The 21,076-nt window shown below is 31.6% G+C and overlaps 4 protein-coding genes across 4 annotated transcripts in view; 1 reads left to right on the top strand and 3 right to left on the bottom strand.

Moving 5' to 3' along the window:
* Positions 1-3,531: 3,531 nt before the first annotated feature.
* On the bottom strand, positions 3,532-8,706 carry LOC119613968 (regulator of G-protein signaling loco-like). The gene is given in 4 exon segments (XM_037970048.1): positions 3,532-5,325; positions 5,328-5,973; positions 5,975-7,419; positions 7,422-8,706. Coding segments are annotated over 4 exon segments (4,335 nt in total). The 5' UTR covers positions 7,957-8,706; the 3' UTR covers positions 3,532-3,616.
* Positions 8,707-9,495: 789 nt separating this feature from the next.
* On the bottom strand, positions 9,496-13,593 carry LOC119613967 (protein mitoshell-like). Its single transcript, XM_037970047.1, has 4 exons — positions 13,348-13,593; positions 12,844-13,293; positions 10,782-10,827; positions 9,496-10,681 (listed from the first exon to the last, which is right to left on the bottom strand). Exons 1-4 carry the CDS (start codon positions 13,382-13,384, stop codon positions 9,496-9,498), a joined length of 1,719 nt encoding a protein of 572 aa, XP_037825975.1. The 5' UTR covers positions 13,385-13,593.
* A 641-nt stretch (positions 13,594-14,234) lies between these two features.
* LOC119613970 (guanine nucleotide exchange factor MSS4 homolog) lies at positions 14,235-14,924 on the top strand. The gene is given in 4 exon segments (XM_037970050.1): positions 14,235-14,419; positions 14,422-14,492; positions 14,558-14,749; positions 14,751-14,924. Coding segments are annotated over 4 exon segments (393 nt in total). The 5' UTR covers positions 14,235-14,370; the 3' UTR covers positions 14,832-14,924.
* A 2,692-nt stretch (positions 14,925-17,616) lies between these two features.
* LOC119613971 overlaps positions 17,617-21,076 on the bottom strand; it is a 3,868-nt gene continuing 408 nt past the window's right edge. The window contains exon 2 of the mRNA XM_037970051.1: positions 17,617-21,076. This exon is cut by the window's right edge and continues 119 nt beyond it. Within this exon, the coding sequence (XP_037825979.1) occupies positions 20,981-21,076 (96 nt within the window). The 3' untranslated portion in view covers positions 17,617-20,980.

Here is a 21,076-nt window from a genome sequence, read left to right as displayed (position 1 = left end):
ATTCAATAAATATACGAGTTATATAATAAATGTTAAAAATAGGGTTAAAACAAATTAAAAAAAAAACAAATTTTAAAACATATATAAACCGACAATAGAATATTGTTAAAATTTAGTATTTAGAAATTTATAAAACAACAAATTAACAACAATAGTTAGATACAAAAAAAATTAAAATTAATAAAAATTATAGGATTTCTTATAAATTTTCTTATTAGTATTGTTATTAAACTATTTTTACCAACTACTTATTGGTGCAATTGTAAATTAATTCTTTGGGATCACCTTTAATATGATCGAATTGTAAATTTTCAAAAGGCGGTTCACTTAATAATTTATTAAATTCAATTTCAAAGGCCATTATTGATTTTTGCAAATTAATATCGTTATTTATCTAAGAGAAATATAGGATTTTCAAAATGTCATCAAATTTAAGTTAATATAAAAACAAACATAAATGAAAAATGTCAATACAATCAATAAATATAACATTTACTGCAACAGTGTATAAAAAAGGAATAATTTTTAATTGTATTTCAGTGTCTTGCCAGCTCTAGGTATAGACTAGACTATAGACCAGACTATAGACTAGACTATAAATTAGACTATAGACTAGGCTATAGACTAGACTATAGACTAGACTATAGACTAGACTATAGACTAGACTATAGACTAGTCTATAGACTAGACTATAGACTAGACTATAGACTAGACTATAGACTAGACTATAGACTAGACTATGGACTAGACTATAGACTAGACTATAGACTAGACTATAGACTAGACTATAGACTAGACTATAGACTAGACTAGACTATAGACTAGACTATAGACTATAGACTAGACTATAGACTAGACTATAGACTAGACTATAGACTAGACTATAGACTAGACTATAGACTAGACTAGACTATAGACTAGACTATAGACTAGACTAGACTATAGACTAGACTAGACTATAGACTAGACTAGACTATAGACTAGACTATAGACTAGACTATAGACTAGACTATAGACTAGACTATAGACTAATCTATAGACTAGACTATAGACTAGACTATAGACTAATCTATAGACTAGACTATAGACTAGACTATAGACTAGACTATAGACTAGACTATAGACTAGACTATAGACTAGACTATAGACTAGACTATAGACTAGACTATAGACTAGACTATAGACTAGACTATAGACTAGACTATAGACTAGACTATAGACTAGACTATAGACTAGACTATAGACTAGACTATAGACTAGACTATAGACTAGACTATAGACTAGACTATAGACTAGACTATAGACTAGACTATAGACTAGACTATAGACTAGACTATAGACTAGACTATAGACTAGACTATAGACTAGACTATAGACTAGACTATAGACTAGACTATAGACTAGACTATAGACTAGACTATAGACTAGACTATAGACTAGACTATAGACTAGACTATAGACTAGACTATAGACTAGACTATAGACTAGACTATAGACTAGACTATAGACTAGACTATAGACTAGACTATAGACTAGATCATAGACTAGACTATAGACTAAAAAAAAAAAATTAAAAATTTCAATATTTTCACAAAAATGAATATTTTATAAAATTTATTATTTTAATAAATTTCAAAATTTTATAAAATATTCAATATATTTCACACAAACTCAATATTCAACAAAATTAAAATATTTTTTAAAATATTTTCAACAATTTTTTAATATTTTACAAAATAAGACTATTCTATAGACTAGACTAAAGATAAACTATAGACCAGACTATAGACCAGACTACAGACTAGACTAGACTATACACTAGACTAGACTATACACTAGACTAGACTATAGACTAGACTATAGACTAGACTATAGACTAGACTATAGACTAGACTATAGACTAGACTATACACTAGACTATAGACTAGACTATACAGTAGACTATACACTAGACTATAGACTAGACTATAGACTAGACCATAGACTAGACTATAGACTAGACTATAGACTAGACTATAGACTAGACTATAGACTAGACTATAGGCTAGACTATAGACTAGACTATAGGCTAGACTATAGACTAGACTATAGACTAGACTATAGGCAAAACTATATAATAGACTATAGTCCGTAATATAGACAAGAACTATATCTAGACTAAAGACTAGAATATAGACAAGGCAACATTGTGTACTGTAGTCTGCAATATAGACAAGACTATAGATAAGACTATAAACTAGACTATTTACAAGACTATAGACATGACTACAGACAGAACTATAGAGAACACTATATATTAGACTATGATCTAGAATATAGACAAGACTATAGTCTAGACTATAAACAAGACTATTGACAAGACTATAGGCTAGACTATAGATACGTTTATAGATTAACTATAAACTAGTCTATTGAGAAGACTATCTATAGACAAGACTGTAAACTAGACTATAGGCAATTCTATAGACAAGACCATAGTTAGGGCAATAGATTAGACTATACTCAAGACTATGGACTAGATTGCAGACAAACTATAGTCAAGACTGCAGGCTAGACTATTATAAAGACTATTGACTGGAATATTATATAGACTATATCGTCACCTGAAACGCAAACGGCCCTACTAACTAACCAAAAATTTAAAATCGATTTTACTGTTGATTCTAATGTATTGCATCAAAACAATATCCATACCAAAAATTGGACTCCTCCGACCATAATTATCGATTTTATTGACAAAAAAACAAAAGGCCCTATCTACAAAAACATTTAAATATTAAAGGTAAAAAGTCCAATTTATCCATTTTTCTTATACGCCATTGTTAACTATCATAACAAATGATAAGTTTCTCTATTAAACAATTCGTTTATTTACTACAAATTAATTGCGTTGATAGAAACAAACTTTTTAATTTAAATAGTTTTTTTGCTTCTTCTGTAAAATTAAAGAAATTTTAGATAGGGCCGTTTGCTTTTAGGTGACGATATTTATATTTCTTGTGACACTCTTAATGTTCAGTTACAAAATTATTCTTGATGTTTTATGTGGTTAGTTTTTTTATATTTGTAAATGGTCATGAAAAAGACATACCTTTTCAATAAAAATATTACAGTATTGTGCGAAAACTAAGCAATTATTTTATTCAAAATAATATATTTGTTATTATATTTTAATATCAAAAATTATGGAAATGGCTTTCCATATCCATATTTACGAAGAAAATGGAAAATAAATTGTTTTTGAACAACAAACTCCTATAATTAAAAACGAAACAAAAACAATACACAAATTTTTATTTTAAAATTGGTTAATACTTTATCGAAATTTATTTTTTAAATAAAATGACACACAGAAATTTAGTTAGTTATTTTTTCATAATCTTACAACTAAAATACGCTTGAATATTTTTAAAATATGTATATAAAAAAAAAGAATGTTAAGTGAAAAATACTTTTAAAAATTACAATAAATATTTACACAGAAATACATATTAAGGACATTAATAAAATATATTTAAATAATATAAAAAAATAAAAACATTTAAATAAAATATGTTAAAACATACATTTATACATTAAATTATTTTCATTTATTTAGCATAAGGAAGTAGGCAGTTTAAACAAAACTACTGCTAGGTTGATCCAAATAGGCACAACGAGCACTGGGAGAGACTATAACATTATTCGATGATATGGCAGCTACATTGGCGTTTGTTAATTTATTGTTATTGTTAATAGTAGGCGTTGGCAATGGTGATGTTTTATTATGTTGGCTGATATTTACGCCCCAATTGGAGGGTTTTATGGGTAGTACCTTGGGTTTTGGCGGCAATGGTGGAGGTCCTTTTAAGGAGGTATTTAGATCTTCTATATCTTCTGTGGAATTTTGATCTTCTTCAATTTTCATGGGCGATATGGAGGAGGGTTTAGTTTTATTAGGGTTTATTATAGATAGACGGGGTGCTGGTTGCGGTGGCCTTTCCACTGTTGTAGTATTTATGGAATTCTCATTGTTATTCGAACTTGATGAGGAGCTATTTAAATTGTCTGTGTTTTTTAGGAATTCTGGCAATTCAAAATTGATTTCTGTTCCCCGTTGATCTTCAAGGCGAGCTAACTGGGCTCGTTTTAAATCCTCCAATAAGTCATCTTGCTTCTCGGCCACTTTTGAGGGAAATTGTTGTTTAACACCAGCTTTTATTTTCTCCTTAATAGCAAGTTTGCATTCAGCTACTGCTGCCGTGGTGACCGGTAGAGATTTCTTTGATTTAATTAAACTCATGCCGAGTATGTCTTCATTTTTCTTGCCATTGCGTATGCGTTTAAGAAAGGAGGAAGATTCTGAGTTACACTCCTCTGATTTCAAAGAACATTGATCGAGTTTTGCTGGTTTTGTGGAAACATCCTGATTTTTAACATCCATTAAGTCACTAAAAACATTATTGGTAATTTCATCTAATGCCGACTGAGCAGTTTGTAAACCATTAATGATAGAGTTTTTAGACTGAGCATAAGGTTTTCGATTTTGTATGGCTTGAGGTAAAGGTGGATATGTTTTTTTCAACACCACCTGCAAACGTTGATTATCGATGTGTGTCACCAGCTGAGTTAAGTCAACTTTCTCTTGAGTATCTTTCATTAATACCTCTACTATCTCCGGATTGATGTTGTATCTTTGTAGGATGGGTCTTACTACTTCATACAATTGTTTTTTGGGTTTGCATTTCACCGATATCACCTTTGGAGTGGGTAATTCTAATTTGAAAGCCACCCTTTGTTCGATTTCAATCTCTTTGCGTGACAGTTCTTGAGCTAGGGATTGCAGTTCAACGCCTTTTTGCGGCGGTCCCGTGATAGAAACATCGTAAAATTGATAATTGAGATTACGTTTTTCAAAAAGTCTTTCCACCAATTGTGCTACAGTTTCCTCCGACTTCAATTGTATAACCGAGGTGGAACCGTCGGGAAATTTAACACGACAAAAATTGTTATTCAATTCTCCCACCGGTATGGCCTCGATGGAAGCCAAAGACGTTTTAGAGCCATGTATCGATTGCGTTGATTTTGATATAGCATAATTTGGCGTTAATAGCGATTTTGTGGTTGGAATGGCAGCAGCATTTTCTTGGTTCGACTTTTCTATTGCTATTCTATCGCGGGATTTACTTCTGGCATGATTGGCCTTGCGGTGCCAAGGCAGTAGACTTCTACGTCGGCGCCCCTCTTCGGCGTTGCTTGCCGATTTCTTTAACTTTGATGAGGCACTTTCGGAAAAATTTGTCGTTTTAAGTAGTTCATCAAGATTTTCACCTGTGTAGGGCAAAGGTTGCCCTTCTTTTCAGCCTGTAAACATTGCTTGTACAAATCGGACTTTAGGAAACGTTGATAACAGTCGAATTTCATTAAATTGAAAATTTGTTTTTGTGCCGGATGGAATAGATTTTTTTCGGCATTACTTAAATTCTGTTCCACCAGACTGCGTGCCTTAGAATCTACATTAACCGGTTCGAAGGAGCCATTTGACAAATGTTTGGTGTAGATAATTAAAGCTTCCGCCTGTCTTTCGGCGGGATTCTCCATATTTCTAAAACGTTCACAGGCGGTCCAAAAGTAAATATTTTCCGCGGCGTATTCTAGTTTTAAGAATTCCGCAAATGATTTGATGCCCGCCGGATCGGCTAGCAGCACTTCTATAGAAGTGCCCCAGGCGGTAGGTCCTTTAGGTAAAGGTTTTGTTAAATCGTTTGATGAATTTCCATAGTTAAGAGAATTTCGCTCCACATCACTATTTGTTAAGGAACCCGATCTACAGACCGTTGAAATTTCCGGCCTTTTATTGGTTTTAGTTTCAGGTGTTAAAGAGAATTGTAAGGTATGTTTGTCTGCTCGCGGAGTTCTTAAGGAGGTTTGAATCCAGCCCCTTTCAAAAGGTGAAGTAGTAGTGCTCACCTCAATTTTCGATAAATCCGGTGTAACTGGCTAGTTTGTCGGGAGAAGACAGAACTATTTCAGCCGATTGACATGATAAATTTTGTAAACTGTTCCAAGTGTCAAATTGCAATTTTAATTGTTTCTTCTTATCTTCTAGCGATTGTGTCAGAGGCTCTTGAGAATTTTCTTCTTGACTTGTGTCTGTTTTGTTAAGGGGCTTTAAAAACTGATGCTCTTCTTCCTCTGCTGTCTGGGTAGCATGTAATGAGATATCATCCATAGAAGCGTAACATTGCTGCGGCATTGTAGTTAAAGCTTCTTGATCGTTATCATAATTTTCAGCTTCTTGTTCCAAGAGATTCAATACATCATCACATGATCGAGAGGTTAGTAGGCATCTTACTGGACTGTTGAGAATATAGGGAATTTTAGGATCGGGCATGGCTCTTACGGTTAATCGTTTATTGGCCGCCAACGAGGAAGTTGAGGCTATATCTTCTTGTATATCTTGTTGGCATATATTATGAGGCCTTTGGTGACCAACATTTAAGGCAGCATGTATGGTGGCCTGAGACCTTTGTTGGGGAAAGTCCACCACCACTATACGGTCTGTAATATTTGTACAGTCATTATTGTAGCCTATACCCGAGTCTGAATTCGAGGTGGTAGTGGAAATCTCACTATGATTGCTAGGTTGAGGCGAATGGGCGGTGGCATTGTGATGGCGTCCCCCTGCATGCAGATTGGGATCATCTGACATGGAACGTTGAGTGGCCGGTGGTATTATACGCATGGTATACATACTCCTTATAAGATTCACAACATACTCCGAGTTGTTGGGAAATTCTAGACATAAACTCGATATGGGATCTTTGGTACATTCTATACGAAATTCTTGAGCTTTGGCTAAGTGTTGAGCATGATCGCATAATTTAGTATCGACCACAAAGACATGACAAGAATTTGAAATGCTAATGTGATCAGTGTTGGAGGAATGTGTGGCCACATTTAAGGCATCTTCTTCATCATCGTTTTCTTCAGGGGGCGAGCTATAAACGGCACTTGTTACCAAACCAAAAAAACGATTTTCACTTTCTGAGGAAGAGCTCACATAGTTTAAACGCGATGAGGCATAAGTCGCCATGACATTGCCCGTATTCGAAAGCAATTTTAAACAATCGGGCAAAATTACCATTAAAACGGTGGAGGGAGTACGTTTTTCTTGCCGTAATTTGCGTATACAGGAGCGTACTGTTTGTAGTTTACTGCTATGGGAAATTTGTTTGGGCATTTCTATGGTACCCAAATAGCCCACCACTGCTCTATACTCTAAGGCAGCACTGGTTAAGGGAGCTCTTACCATGGCTCTAACATTAGCTACAGTAGAAGAAGAGCAAGCGGCCAAGCTAGGCTTAAGTTCTTCTGATAAAGGACGCTTGGTAGCTGTTACCTTAACCTCGGCACCCAAAGGCTTTTTCACCGTATTAAGAGGACATTTTTAGAAGGTTGTGTTGTCCGGGGTAAAGGCAAAAGACTTTCATATTTTTTCATGGGAGAATTTTTCATGCGTTGCTGTTTGTTCTTGTGGTAGACATAACGTGGCCTATAAGGACCCAAGGAGGGAATGGCTGGGGAACCTGTGGCAGCATTTTCTTCATCCGTACTATCCGAGTAATAATGTTCGGCTATTTGCATGCGTATACTACCAAAGGAGTTTCCTATTAGCTGGACCACGGTTTCATGTGGCAATTTGGAAACATTAGAGCCGTTCACTGATATCAAACAATCGCCAGCCCTTAGGCCTGCCTGATCGGCCGGAGAATTTGGTATAATACATGATAAACGACAAGGTTGTTGGCCGGATATTGTAAAACCGAAACCACTATAACCACGTCTAACTTCTACTGTTCGCGTTCCATAATTGGGACGCTTTTTACGTCTTCTTTGGGTGGGTGGCTGTGTGGTAGACGAATTTGTTACCGCTGCTGCTGGTGATGTAGTATTATGTGGATGGTGATGATGCATTCTGTTTGCCAATAATGCCAGATGGCCCGTTTAATTGTATGAGAAATTCCTTTTTTTAGAAAATTATAAATATGCGGTCAGTAAACTCCTCGCGCAAGCGTAAATGTAACATGTAACGCACTCACAAACAAACCAAACTCAATTGCACAGGAAAAAAAAAATGTGGAAATAGTTTTTCTCTTGAATTTTCTTTTTATACTCCAGCAGCTAGTTACGCTAGTAGTCTGTCCGTCTGTGTACACAATTTTTCATTTGCACAGGTAGCACAGCGCAGAAAAAACAAACAATCAAACAAACACATACACACGAAATTCGCTGTTTTTGGTTACAAGAAGCTTCAAAAATGCTCACGGACAGTCATCTATGTCGCTGGTGGTTGCGTTTTGTTATTGTTGTTATTATACATATATGGATGGTGTATTGGATGTTGTTATTGTATCTTATGGTATGTTGCTAATCCAGTTTATATCTCTTAACAAAAAAAATATCTGCTTCTAAGAGGGTTATTTTTTCGTAGTAATTTTTGAGGATCACTTTTACTTTTTAATTACTTTTTGATAGTTTTATTGCTGGATTTTATATTCTAACACGTTTGTTTTAGTTTATACATATAAAACTTCTTTAAAACTAATATAAAGAAAAAATAAAAAAATATGCCAACGCCTCTAAATTCTTATTTTTGTTTTAACCACACACAATTTCCATTAATAAAATCTATCTCTCTGCTATGGATAAAAAAATTGCTTTAAACTCTTCTTCTTATTGCTATAGAATTTATGCATCGCGAAACGATAACCCTGTTAATCGATCGATAGTTATCGACGAAAAAAGGTTAAGCTAAGAGAATTGATAACACGATCGGTAGAATAGGGTTAATCGAATGGGGAAATATCGCGTTTTTTTCAATACATTTTGAAATTGTGCGATGTATAAGGAAAATTAAAAATTATGTTAACCAATAAATGTGTCAAAAATTAAAAACAATTTTGAAATTCCCAATCTTATATTTATTAATTTTTAATGTAAAAAAAAAAATTGGCAGTCAATAGTCTACAGTTTATTCTATAGTCAAGTCTATATACTAGTCAATAGTCTAGTATGTAGTATAGTCTAATAGTCTAGTCCATAGGCTAGTCTACTGTCTAGTCTATAGTCTAGCCTAGCCTTTAGTCTAGTCTGTAGTCTAGCCTATAGTGAAGTCTAAAGTCCAGTATATAGTCTAATCTATATTCTAATCTATAGTCTAGTCTAATGTAGCCTATAATCTAGTCTGTAGTACAGTCTAAGTACAGTCCATTTTAAAATTTATAATCAATTTTTAAATAGATAAAATCGCTTACCTCTAAAAACTCTTTAGCAATAAACATGATTTTCCTAACATCATGAACCACTTCGTAAATATGTTGATAACCACCGATTTGGCATTTGAAAATAATGGAACGGACATCCATAAAATCTGCTTTATGTTTGGCCACGAAATCAGGGAACTGAAATCGGGAAGAAATCACAAAATAAACATTTTTCAAAATCTCAAGTAACTTACGTAGTTTCGGTAAATTGTATCTTAAAAAAGAAATCTGCAGTTTTCATGGCATTCAAACGCTCCATCATTATGTTGAGATTATCAATTAGATCCTTGCCCAAGGGTCGAGGTGGCCCATTGGGATCATAATCCGTAGCAAATTCACTAAGATGCTGCACCAAAACACGTAAATCATAATTTAACCAATTGGATGTAAGGTTCTGCTTGAGTTTTATGAAATCTGTAGTGGCAGCAGGATTAGCACTGTCTGTTAGCTCAATATCCATGGCTGGAGTCCAAAATTCATTGAGATGTTCATCGATATATTGTTCCAATGCAGTGTTTGCTGTAGGTGGTGTGGCAAACAAATGGCTAGCGGGAGTGGGCGGAGTACAAGTTTCTCCTGGCAGAAGAGTAGTATCCTTTTTGATAGGATTATAAGTGCCGGTTTTGAAATAAGTGCCATTTTCAGTAGCCTGACGTTGACTGCCTTCAGAGTCTTCAACCATGGTATAAATATAATTTTTATTTAAAGCGTTTTGAGTACATTTTTCTGTAGCAGAATTTAAAAAATCGAATGATTCCTCAAGCAGCGGATTGCCCGGTTGCAATATTTTAATAGGCGTATTGTTTATGTTGTTATTAAGGCCATTGCGACTAGAAGCTGCTGTTCCTGCCGTATTATCAGACTTTTGATACACATTCTTTTGGGATTGCACTAGATTATCCAAATTTACAAAGGATTTGATAAGATTTTCTATAAAATCCATGGTAGTATCTTGCCAAGCAGCAAAACTTGCTGCAAAATCTGGACTTAATGCAGATTTTACTTTATTCAAACCCTCCGGGGTGTTGTAAACATAACCCTTGATTATTATCCAAGCATTGATGACACGCGTAAAAACGAATATAAAATCTTTAACGGCCCAGGCTATACCCTGTGAGTTGATGTTGGGTAAAACTCCATCGGGACGAATTAGATCCTGTTTCATGCGTGCACAGAGACTATCAATTTTCTTGAAACACGGGCGATTGCGATGGGTATATGCCAATTTTTCGGCTATTTCACTGCCACGCAATGCTAAACGGGTGAGTTCATTAAATTTCGCCTGCGACAAGGTGATTGTACCATTGCTGCTGCCTGGTGATAGGGAATTTGTGGCATCACCACCGGCACCATTGTTAATGACAGCGGAACTATCGCTGTTGATTTATAAATGTGTACAAATAAATAATAATAAAAATGTTGTTTGTTGCAAATGTTTAATTTAAATTGATTTTAATAATTGTATGAAATACTTACTCAGACGATAAAAGAACAGGAGAATTCCGCAGTGAGGTGTTTGATTCTAGAAAAAGTAAAAATATATATTTTTTTCAAATTTCTAAAACTCAAGCTGGAAAGGGTTGCCAAGTTCCAATATTATCAATATATGGGATTACAGATATAAAATATTATGGATAATATGAGATAAGTGGTGAATAATGGTAAATAGTGTAATTATGATAATCTAATATAAATTAGATTAGATTACCATTTGATTATGATAATCTAATCCAAATTAGTTTAGAATATCATATTTACATTATGTACAGCGAAACGCTAACTAACTAACTAACTAACTAACTAACTACCTAACTACCTAACTACCTAACTACCTAACTACCTAACTACCTAACTACCTAACTACCTAACTACCTAACTACCTAACTACCTAACTACCTAACTACCTAACTACCTAACTACCTAACCTAACTAACTAACTACTACTAACTAACTAACTAACTAACTAACTAACTAACTAACTAACTAACTAACTAACTAACTAACTAACTACTAACTAACTAACTAACTAACTAACTAACTAACACTAACTAACTAACTAACTAACTAACTAACTAACTAACTAACTAACTAACTAACTAACTAACTAACTAACTAACTAACTAACTAACTAACTAACTAACTAACTACTAACTAACTAACTAACTAACTACTAACTACCTAACTAACTAACTAACTAACTAACTAACTAACTAACTAACTAACTAACTAACTAACTAACTACTAACTAACTAACTAACTACTAACTAACTAACTAACTAACTAACTAACTAACTAACTAACTAACTAACTAACTAACTAACTAACTACTAACTAACTAACTAACTAACTAACTAACTAACTAACTAACTAACTAACTAACTAACTAACTAACTAACTAACTAACTAACTAACTAACTAACTAACTAACTAACTAACCTAACTAACTAACTAACTAACTAACTAACTAACTAACTAACTAACTAACTAACTAACTAACTAACTAACTAACTAACTAACTAACTACTAACTAACTAACTAACTAACTAACTAACTAACTAACTAACTAACTAACTAACTAACTAACTAACTAACTAACTAACTAACTAACTAACTAACTAACTAACTAACTAACTAACTAACTAACTAACTAACTAACTAACTAACTAACTAACTAACTAACTAACTAACTAACTAACTAACTACTAACTAACTAACTAACTAACTAACTAACATAACTAACTAACTAACTAACTAACTAACTAACTAACACTAACTAACTAACTAACTAACTAACTAACTAACTAACCTAACTAACTACTAACTAACTAACTAACTAACTACTAACTAACTACTACTAACTAACTAACTAACTAACTAACTAACTACTAACTAACTAACTAACTACTAACTAACTAACTAACTAACTAACTAACTAACTAACTAACTAACTAACTAACTAACTAACTAACTAACTAACTAACTAACTAACTAACTAACTAACTAACTACTAACTAACTAACTAACTACTAACTAACTAACTAACTAACTAACTAACTACTTACTAACTAACTAACTAACTAACTAACTAACTAACTAACTAACTAACTAACTACTAACTAACTAACTAACTAACTAACCTAACTAACTAACTTACTAACTAACTAACTAACTAACTAACTATAACTAACTAACTAACTAACTAACTATACTACTAACAACTAACTAAACTAACTAACTAACTAACTAACTAACTAACTAACTAACTACTACTACTAACTAACTAACTACAATTAGAAGGATGTCAACTTCTCCTTTTCTCACCAATTCGTTTGTTTGATTTTCACAACTCTTACATTTGATTTCTTATATCCCATTAATTTCTAATATTAAAAATAATTTGGCAACTCTTTTAAGGAAATAATCATTCACAATAGACGTTTTGTTTACCGCGAAAATATACGTCATTACTTCCAATACCGCCAAAAGATCAGCAAGTCATATGTATTTTGTGAAAATTTTTCTTAAAGTGAACACTTACCTTTACAATCCTTGTCTATCATTTGAGCCGTGGGATTACAAAAGTTTAACAAATTAACTTTGGAAAACGTATCATTCATAGAATTAATATTAAGCGGAGTATTTTGTGAAACGCATTGCAGACCAATTTGTATATTTATCTTATTGGAGTCGTTAAGAGAATTCTGATTGGTGCTACCACTAGAGTTGTTTGAACGCAACAACTGTTGTTGAGCGATGGGATTTTGTTGTTGCTGATTAGCTGTTGTAGTGTTAGCAGAAGAAGAACCACTGGAAGATGATGAAGCAGGCGAAACCGTGCAGGGCTGAGCATTTGAAGGTAAGCTTTGATAAATGGGCACTGCGGCATAAGGCAGAGTGCCGGCTAGAGCATAAGGTAGTGGCATGTTGTGGGCTGGCAACATGGGTGAAAGAAAAGTGGCGGTACCATAAGGCCATAAAGCATGCATTTCTATAAAGGAAGTAAAAATAGATTTTTGTAATTTTTTAATTGAAAATCGTTTACCTTGATTCATTATATTGGCTAAACGTAAACGTTCCATTTGCTGTTGTTGTTGCTGTTGTAAATTAGATGCTGCAGCTGATTTCAAGGAATCCGTAAAAGGGAGACTATTACTATTCAATTGAGAGTTAAGTTGAGCCGTTGAATCCAGTTGTTAGCATTTAAATTATTAACAGAAATATTGTATTCTGTAGCACAACCGTTACCCAATATTTACGTGCTTTTTTGAAAAGAAATTAAATTGAAAAAATTGTTAGAAAATCAACGCCAACTGCTAAAAAGATTAAATAATTTTCAACTGTCATCTACCTACATATGTATGTAGATTCTTCCTAACCTCAAAATTGTATATTGACAGTTGCTAGTCAAAATTTCTACAAAATAATGTATTTTTATGCAAAAACATTAAAATACTTACGTTTTTTGTGGCGCATTTGATGCTCATTCATATTCATTTAATTTTATAAAACAATACGTTAATCTGTGGTAGGAAAAGGAAATTATTTGTTGTTTGGCAAAAACAATAAATTAATGTGTTTGTTGCTATTACCAATTGGATTTGTGGGTTTTCCCTTTCCGCTTTCAATTTAAAGAAACTTTAATTAATTCTTCTTAAAATTATAAAAATATATATTACAGCGTATTATTTAATGCCAAAATAACTATTATGATAATGCTCTTAAATGTTAATTATAGAAATAAACGAAATTTAGCGCGTTTGATTGTAGAACAAATTTGTTTTATAAAAAAATTGTTTAAAACAATATGGCGGCAAATGTCATGTTTTCTTCAGTGCATTCCAAACTGTTAGTTATTGTGAATTATTGAATGTTTCATTAATATAATAATCAAAAAACTTGGCAGCACTTTAGTGGTTTATAAAGAAAATCAATACACAGTGAATATACAATTTTACCAAAAAGAAGCATTTATTTTTATCACAAACATTTTGCACAAAAAGTTTTAGATTACATTTATAATTTTTATAATTAATATATTAAAAGTAAATACTCATTACTTTCTAACATGTCCGAAGATTGTGTTGTTACCAATGAAATAACCAATAATCGAAATAAACAAATGTTAGATGTTGTTTTTGTAATTCACTCATTTTAAAAGAGCAGCAGGGTCTGTACGAAAAAAGTCAGGTGGGTGTGTATGTTTGTTTGGACTACCATAAAGAATTCCATTATTTTATTCTATATCATTTTAGTTTGATTTACCTTTAATGCATCAAAAGAATACCAAAGATGTTCATACTATAGAAACTGAAAAGCTTGAAGATTTTTGGCTTGTCGATGACATGTTTACATTTGAAAATATTGGTTTTTCCAATACCATTGACCAGCGAAAATTTTTAATTTGTGCCGACTGCGACATGGGCCCAGTGGGCTATCATGATTTGGGCTACGAAAAAATGTTACATTGCCTTGAAACGGGTTAAACATGGCAATGAACCTGTAAAGGCTGTGACGACTGCCACGTAAGAAATGGCCGAATATTGGATTTTTTTGATTCCTTAACAAATGTATTTTGTTTGTTTATTTGTATTAGAAATTTTGTAATTTATTTAAATAGTATTTTAATAATTCATATATTAAGACGCATCTTATTGGAATAGTGTTTTGTTGGTGTTTTATATTTAATTTTTCGTGGGTTGTGGATTGTTGTCGTAAAGACTATTAACTAGACTAAAGACTAGACTATAGACTAGACTATAGACTAGACTATAGACTAGACTATAGACTAGACTATAGACTAGACTATAGACTAGACTATAGGCTAGACTATAGACTAGACTATAGACTAGACTATAGACTAGACTAGACTAGACTATAGACTAGACTATAGACTAGACTATAGACTAGACTATAGACTAGACTATAGACTAATATAGACTAGACTATAGACTAGACTCTAGACTAGACTATAGGACTAGACTAGACTAGACTATAGCACTAGACTAGAGACTAGATAGACTAGACATAGACTAGACTATAGACTAGACTATAGAATATAGACTAGACTATAGACTAGACTAAGACTAGACTATAGACTAGACTATGACTAGACTATAGACTAGACTATAGACTAGACTATAGACTAGACTAGACTACTAGACAGCTATAGACTAGACTATAGACTAGACTATAGACTAGACTATAGACTAGACATAGACTAGACTATAGACTAGACTATAGACTAGACTATAGACTAGACTATAGCCTAGACTATAGACAGACTATAGACTAGGACTATAGACTTAGACTATAGACTAGACTATAGACTAGACATAGACTAGACTATAGACTAGACTATAGACTAGACTATAGACTAGACTATAGACTAGCATATAGACTAGACTATAGACTAGACTATAGACTAGACTATAGACTAGACTATAGACTAGACTATAGACTAGACTATAGACTAGACTATAGACTAGACTATAGACTAGACTATAGACTAGACTATAGGACTAGACTATAGACTAGATCTATAGACTAGACTAATAGACTAGACTAGACTAGATAGACTAGACTAGACTATAGACTAGACTAGACTAGACTAGACTATAGACTAGACTATAGACTAGACTATAGACTAGACTATAGACTAGACTATAGACTAGACTATAGACTAGACTATAGACTAGACTATAGACTATACTAGACTAGACTATAGACTAGACTATAGACTAGACTATAGACTAGACTATAGACTAGACTATAGACTAGACTATAGACTAGACTATAGACTAGACTATAGACTAGACTATAGACTAGACTATAGACTAGACTATAGACTAGACTATAGACTAGACTATAGACTAGACTATAGACTAGACTATAGACTAGACTATAGACTAGACTATAGACTAGACTATAGACTAGACTATAGACTAGACTATAGACTAGACTATAGACTAGACTATAGACTAGACTATAGACTAGACTATAGACTAGACTATAGACTAGACTATAGACTAGACTAGACATAGACTAGACTATAGACTAGACTATAGACTAGACTATAGACTAGACTAGACTAGACTATAGATTAGACTATAGACTAGACTATAGACTAGACTATAGACTAGACTATAGACTAGACTATAGACTAGACTATAGACTAGACTATAGACTAGACTATAGACTAGACTATAGACTAGACTATAGACTAGACTATAGACTAGACTATAGACTAGACTATAGACTAGAATATAGACTAGACTATAGACTAGACTGTAGACTAGACTATAGACTAGACTATAGACTAGACTATAGACTAGACTATAGACTAGACTATAGACTAGACTATAGACTAGACTATAGACTAGACTATAGACTAGACTATAGACTAGACTATAGACTAGACTATAGACTAGACTATAGACTAGACTATAGACTAGACTATAGACTAGACTATAGACTAGACTATAGACTAGACTATAGACTAGACTATAGACTAGACTATAGACTAGACTATAGACTAGACTATAGACTAGACTATAGACTAGACTATAGACTAGACTATACTAGACTAACTAGACTAGACTAGACTAGACTATAGACTAGACTATAGACTAAGACTATACTAGACTAGACTATAGACTAGACTATAGACTAGACTACTAGACTAGACTATAGACTAGACTATAGACTAGACTATAGACTAGACTATAGACTAGACTATAGACTAGACTATAGACTAGACTATAGACTAGACTATAGACTAGACTATAGACTAGGACTATAGACTAGACTATAGACTAGACTATAGACTAGACTATAGACTAGACTATAGACTAGACTATAGACTAGACTATAGACTAGACTATAGACTAGACTATAGACTAGACTATAGACTAGACTATAGACTAGACTATAGACTAGGACTATAGACTAGACTATAGACTAGACTATAGACTAGACTATAGACTAGACTATAGGACTAGACTATAGACTAGATTATAGACTATAGTCTAGATTAGACTATATATTAAAAACTCCACTAAACATAGACTATAGAATAGCTAGACTAGACTGTGGATCTGACGTTTTATAAATAAAATTTTTTTACACTGTAATTTTTTTGTTTTTATTATTTTTATTAAATTTTTATTCAATACTTTCCATTTATGACATTATATCAGCTTTTACAATTTTTACTAAAGAAATACATATTATTTGTTTTTTATTTTTATAAATTAATTTCATTTATTTTTTGTTAACAAATTACATATTAATATTAAAGGACATTTTAGAAGGATTTTTTTTGTTTTTTTTTTAACTTTTGAGCATTTTTTATTAAGAGTTCTTTGTATTTTTGTTTTAGCATTATTTATTAATATTTCGTTTTCTTTTAAGACAAAAAACTACCATGAACTATAAGGATTAAAGTGGGAAGGGAAGGGGGCAAAAAAGTAATGATGTTTTGAAGAAAAAAAAAATGCTCTATAAGGAAACTATATTATTAAAATGTTTCTTTTTCTTTGATTTAATAAAATGTGTGGGGTGTTTTATTAGCTCTGTTTTTAAGCTGTTATGTAATTTTCCAGTTGATTTTTTTTTATTACTATTTATTTAACAATATATTTGCTTTCATATTAGTTTTATAATAATTTCTTGTTTTTTTTTTATTGGCAGTTGGTCAGTAACGAGTGAATGTGTGGGTGTATTTGGGGGGCGTTTATAATTTTAATTTGGTTTGAAATTTGTATGTATGTATGTATATTTTTAATGTGTTCATTCTGCCGATTGTTTTATTATTTTTAGTATATGATTTTCTATTTATATTGAAAGTGAGTTTCTTTTTTGGTTTAACAATTACAACAAGAATGTGTGTAAAGTGCAAGGTTTTGGTTTTTTATAGACAGTTTTTTTTTTAGATTTAAAGTGTGGCGTCATTTATGCAAAATATGACAGTTAGGATATTTTTCGCTGTTAATGAAAACATATGTCTATAGACCAAAGTTTAGTCAGGACTGTAGACTTAAATATAGTCAACAATTTTGTCTAGGCTTAATTATAGACCAGGTTTTTGTTTAGATTCATGACTACAGTCTTAACTATAGGCAACAACATTATAGACTAAACTATTGTCAAGTCTAAGTATAAGTCAGGACTATAGACTAGACTAAACTATAGCCAAAAATCTTGTCAATATTATAGAAAAGACTTGTGTTAAGACTATATAGATTAGACTCTTGTCAAGACTATATACTTATTAAGCTGTAGTTAAGGCTATAGTCTAAACTATAATCTAGTCGATAGTGTAGCCTAAAGTGTGGTCTATAATCTAGCCTATAGCCTATTCTATAGTTCGGTCTACAGTCTAGCCTTGAATATGAACTAGATTATAGGGTAGACTATAGGCTAAACTATAGACTAGACTATGGGCTAGACTATAGACTAGACAATATACTACGCTATAGACTAGACTATAGACTAGAATAGCAACTAATCTATAGACTACACTCTGGAGTACACTCTTCTAATAGATTATATGATAAACTAGCATTAGACTAAACTATAGACTAGATTGTGGGCTAGACTATAGACTAGGCTATAGGGTAGACTATATAACTATACGGGACTATAGGGTAGACTAGTACTAGTATATAACTATACACTAAGCTATGGCTAGACTATAGAATAGACAATAGACAACACTGTAGGCTAGACAAGAGTCTACACTTTAGATGAGACTATAAACTAGAATAGTGACTAGACTATAGACCACACTATTGACTAGACTATATAATAAACTTTAGGCCAGACTATAGACTTGACTATATGCTAGACTATGGAAAAGTATATAGACTAAACTATAGACTAGACAATGGGTTAGACTATACAATAGACTATACATTAGACTAGACTATAGTCTACAGTATAGGATAGACTACACTCTAGTATAGTGACTAAACTATACTCTACTCTATAGATTAGACTATAGAATGAACTATAAACTAGTATATAGACTAAACTATAAGCTAGACTATGGGTTGGTCCTTAGACTAGACAATAGACTATATTATAGACTATGCAGTAGACTATACTTTAGACTACATTATAAGATAGACTATAGACTAGATGAATGACTAGTCTATAGACTAGAAGAATGACTAGTCTATAGACTAGACTATAGAATAAACTATAGACAACACTATATACCAGTCAACAGACTAAACTATAGCCATTATTACAGACTAGACTATAAACTGGTCTAAAACTTTATTATTTACGTTTCATTTTAGATAAAATCTGATAAATCAGCTGTAGATTTAATTTGTTCATATGATCTTCCCTATAGCGAACTATTCGAGTCATATACATACATACATACGACCAAAGATTTGCCAACACTTTAAATATTTTGTTGATTTCTTTATTTTTCTCATAAGATTGGGTGTGTAACTGCTTTATGATTTTTATATATTTATAAATTTATTTGATTTTCAATTTTCGTATTTATTTTTATAAAATTTTCTTAATTTTAATTAAATACAGAAGGTGTTACCAAGTGTGTTTTGTGTGTATTTTTTAACATTTGTTTTTTTTTTATGCTAAATTATTTTTAATTTTTATATATATTTTGTAGTTTTTTAAAAAGCAGTTGATTTTTTTTTTTAATAATTTCTTCTAATAGCTAGTCTAAAGTGTTTTTTTTTTTTTAATTGAAATTAAATGTGTTTTTGGTTTTGTATTTTTCAATAAACATTTAATTTCTTTTTAACTAGTTTTTTTTTTTGGTATTAGCTGTGTTTTTTTCTTCTTTGGTTTTTAAACTTATTTTTTAAAAAAATTTTTTGTTTTCTTATAATATTAATAACAAATTTAAAAAGTTTCATTTGTAGGTTTTTGGAAATAAAATCTTTTATGTTTTTTTTTTTTTTTACTTAAATTCAAAAAATATTTAACGGTAGGCTACAATATATTCGTACTTTTTTTCACTTAATTTCTTGCACATTATTTTCATTAATACTTTCAGGGAGATTTTTTTTTATAATTTTATTTTTTTTTATTGTATTTTATGTTAAATTTATTAAAGTTTTTTTATTTTCGTATTGTGTTATTTTGTAAGTAGGATTTTACATTTTGTTTAGCACATTATTATTTATTTAAATTTTTCTTCAGTAATAAAACTTTTATGATTAAAATATTCCATTTAAAGCTTATTTGTTGAGTTTAGAATGGGAGCAGGAGAAGAAGAAGTTTTAAATAAATACACTAAAAGAAAATATGTATGTCAAAAATTTTCGGTTTTGTATTAAATTTTTTGAAATTTTCAAAGGAATAATGAAACCTTGTAATATAAGTCTAAAAACTTTCTTTCAGTGTATTATTAATAAATCATTTTTACTAAAATTACATTAATTCAAAATTACACAGTAAAATCTCTGCCTACAGGTAGATTTAAAGAAATTTCTCACCTTTTAGCTTTATGTAAAATCCCATGGAATTCTGAACAATTGTTTAGAAAATAAAACTTAAAACTAACGCTGAGGAGGGGAGGAAAACTTGTTCAACAAATTATAATAATGTTAGAAAAAAACAAAATCATAACAATTATAAAAATCACTAATTAAATTTAAAATTAATATTTATGAAAATTTCAAATAAAAACGAAATTAAACAAATTTTTTCAGCAATAAAGCTACAGCAGCAAATAATGATGTAGCCATGGCTACCGATGACACGCCCAGACCGGAGGCAGCATTACAATT

This window comes from Lucilia sericata, unplaced genomic scaffold (assembly GCF_015586225.1).
Source record: "Lucilia sericata isolate MDLA Ls3-8-SP2 unplaced genomic scaffold, ASM1558622v1 Contig002467F_arrow, whole genome shotgun sequence".
NCBI lineage: Eukaryota > Metazoa > Arthropoda > Insecta > Diptera > Calliphoridae > Lucilia > Lucilia sericata.
Note: the sequence above shows the minus strand (reverse complement) of the source record. Positions and strands in the feature narration are given on the sequence as shown.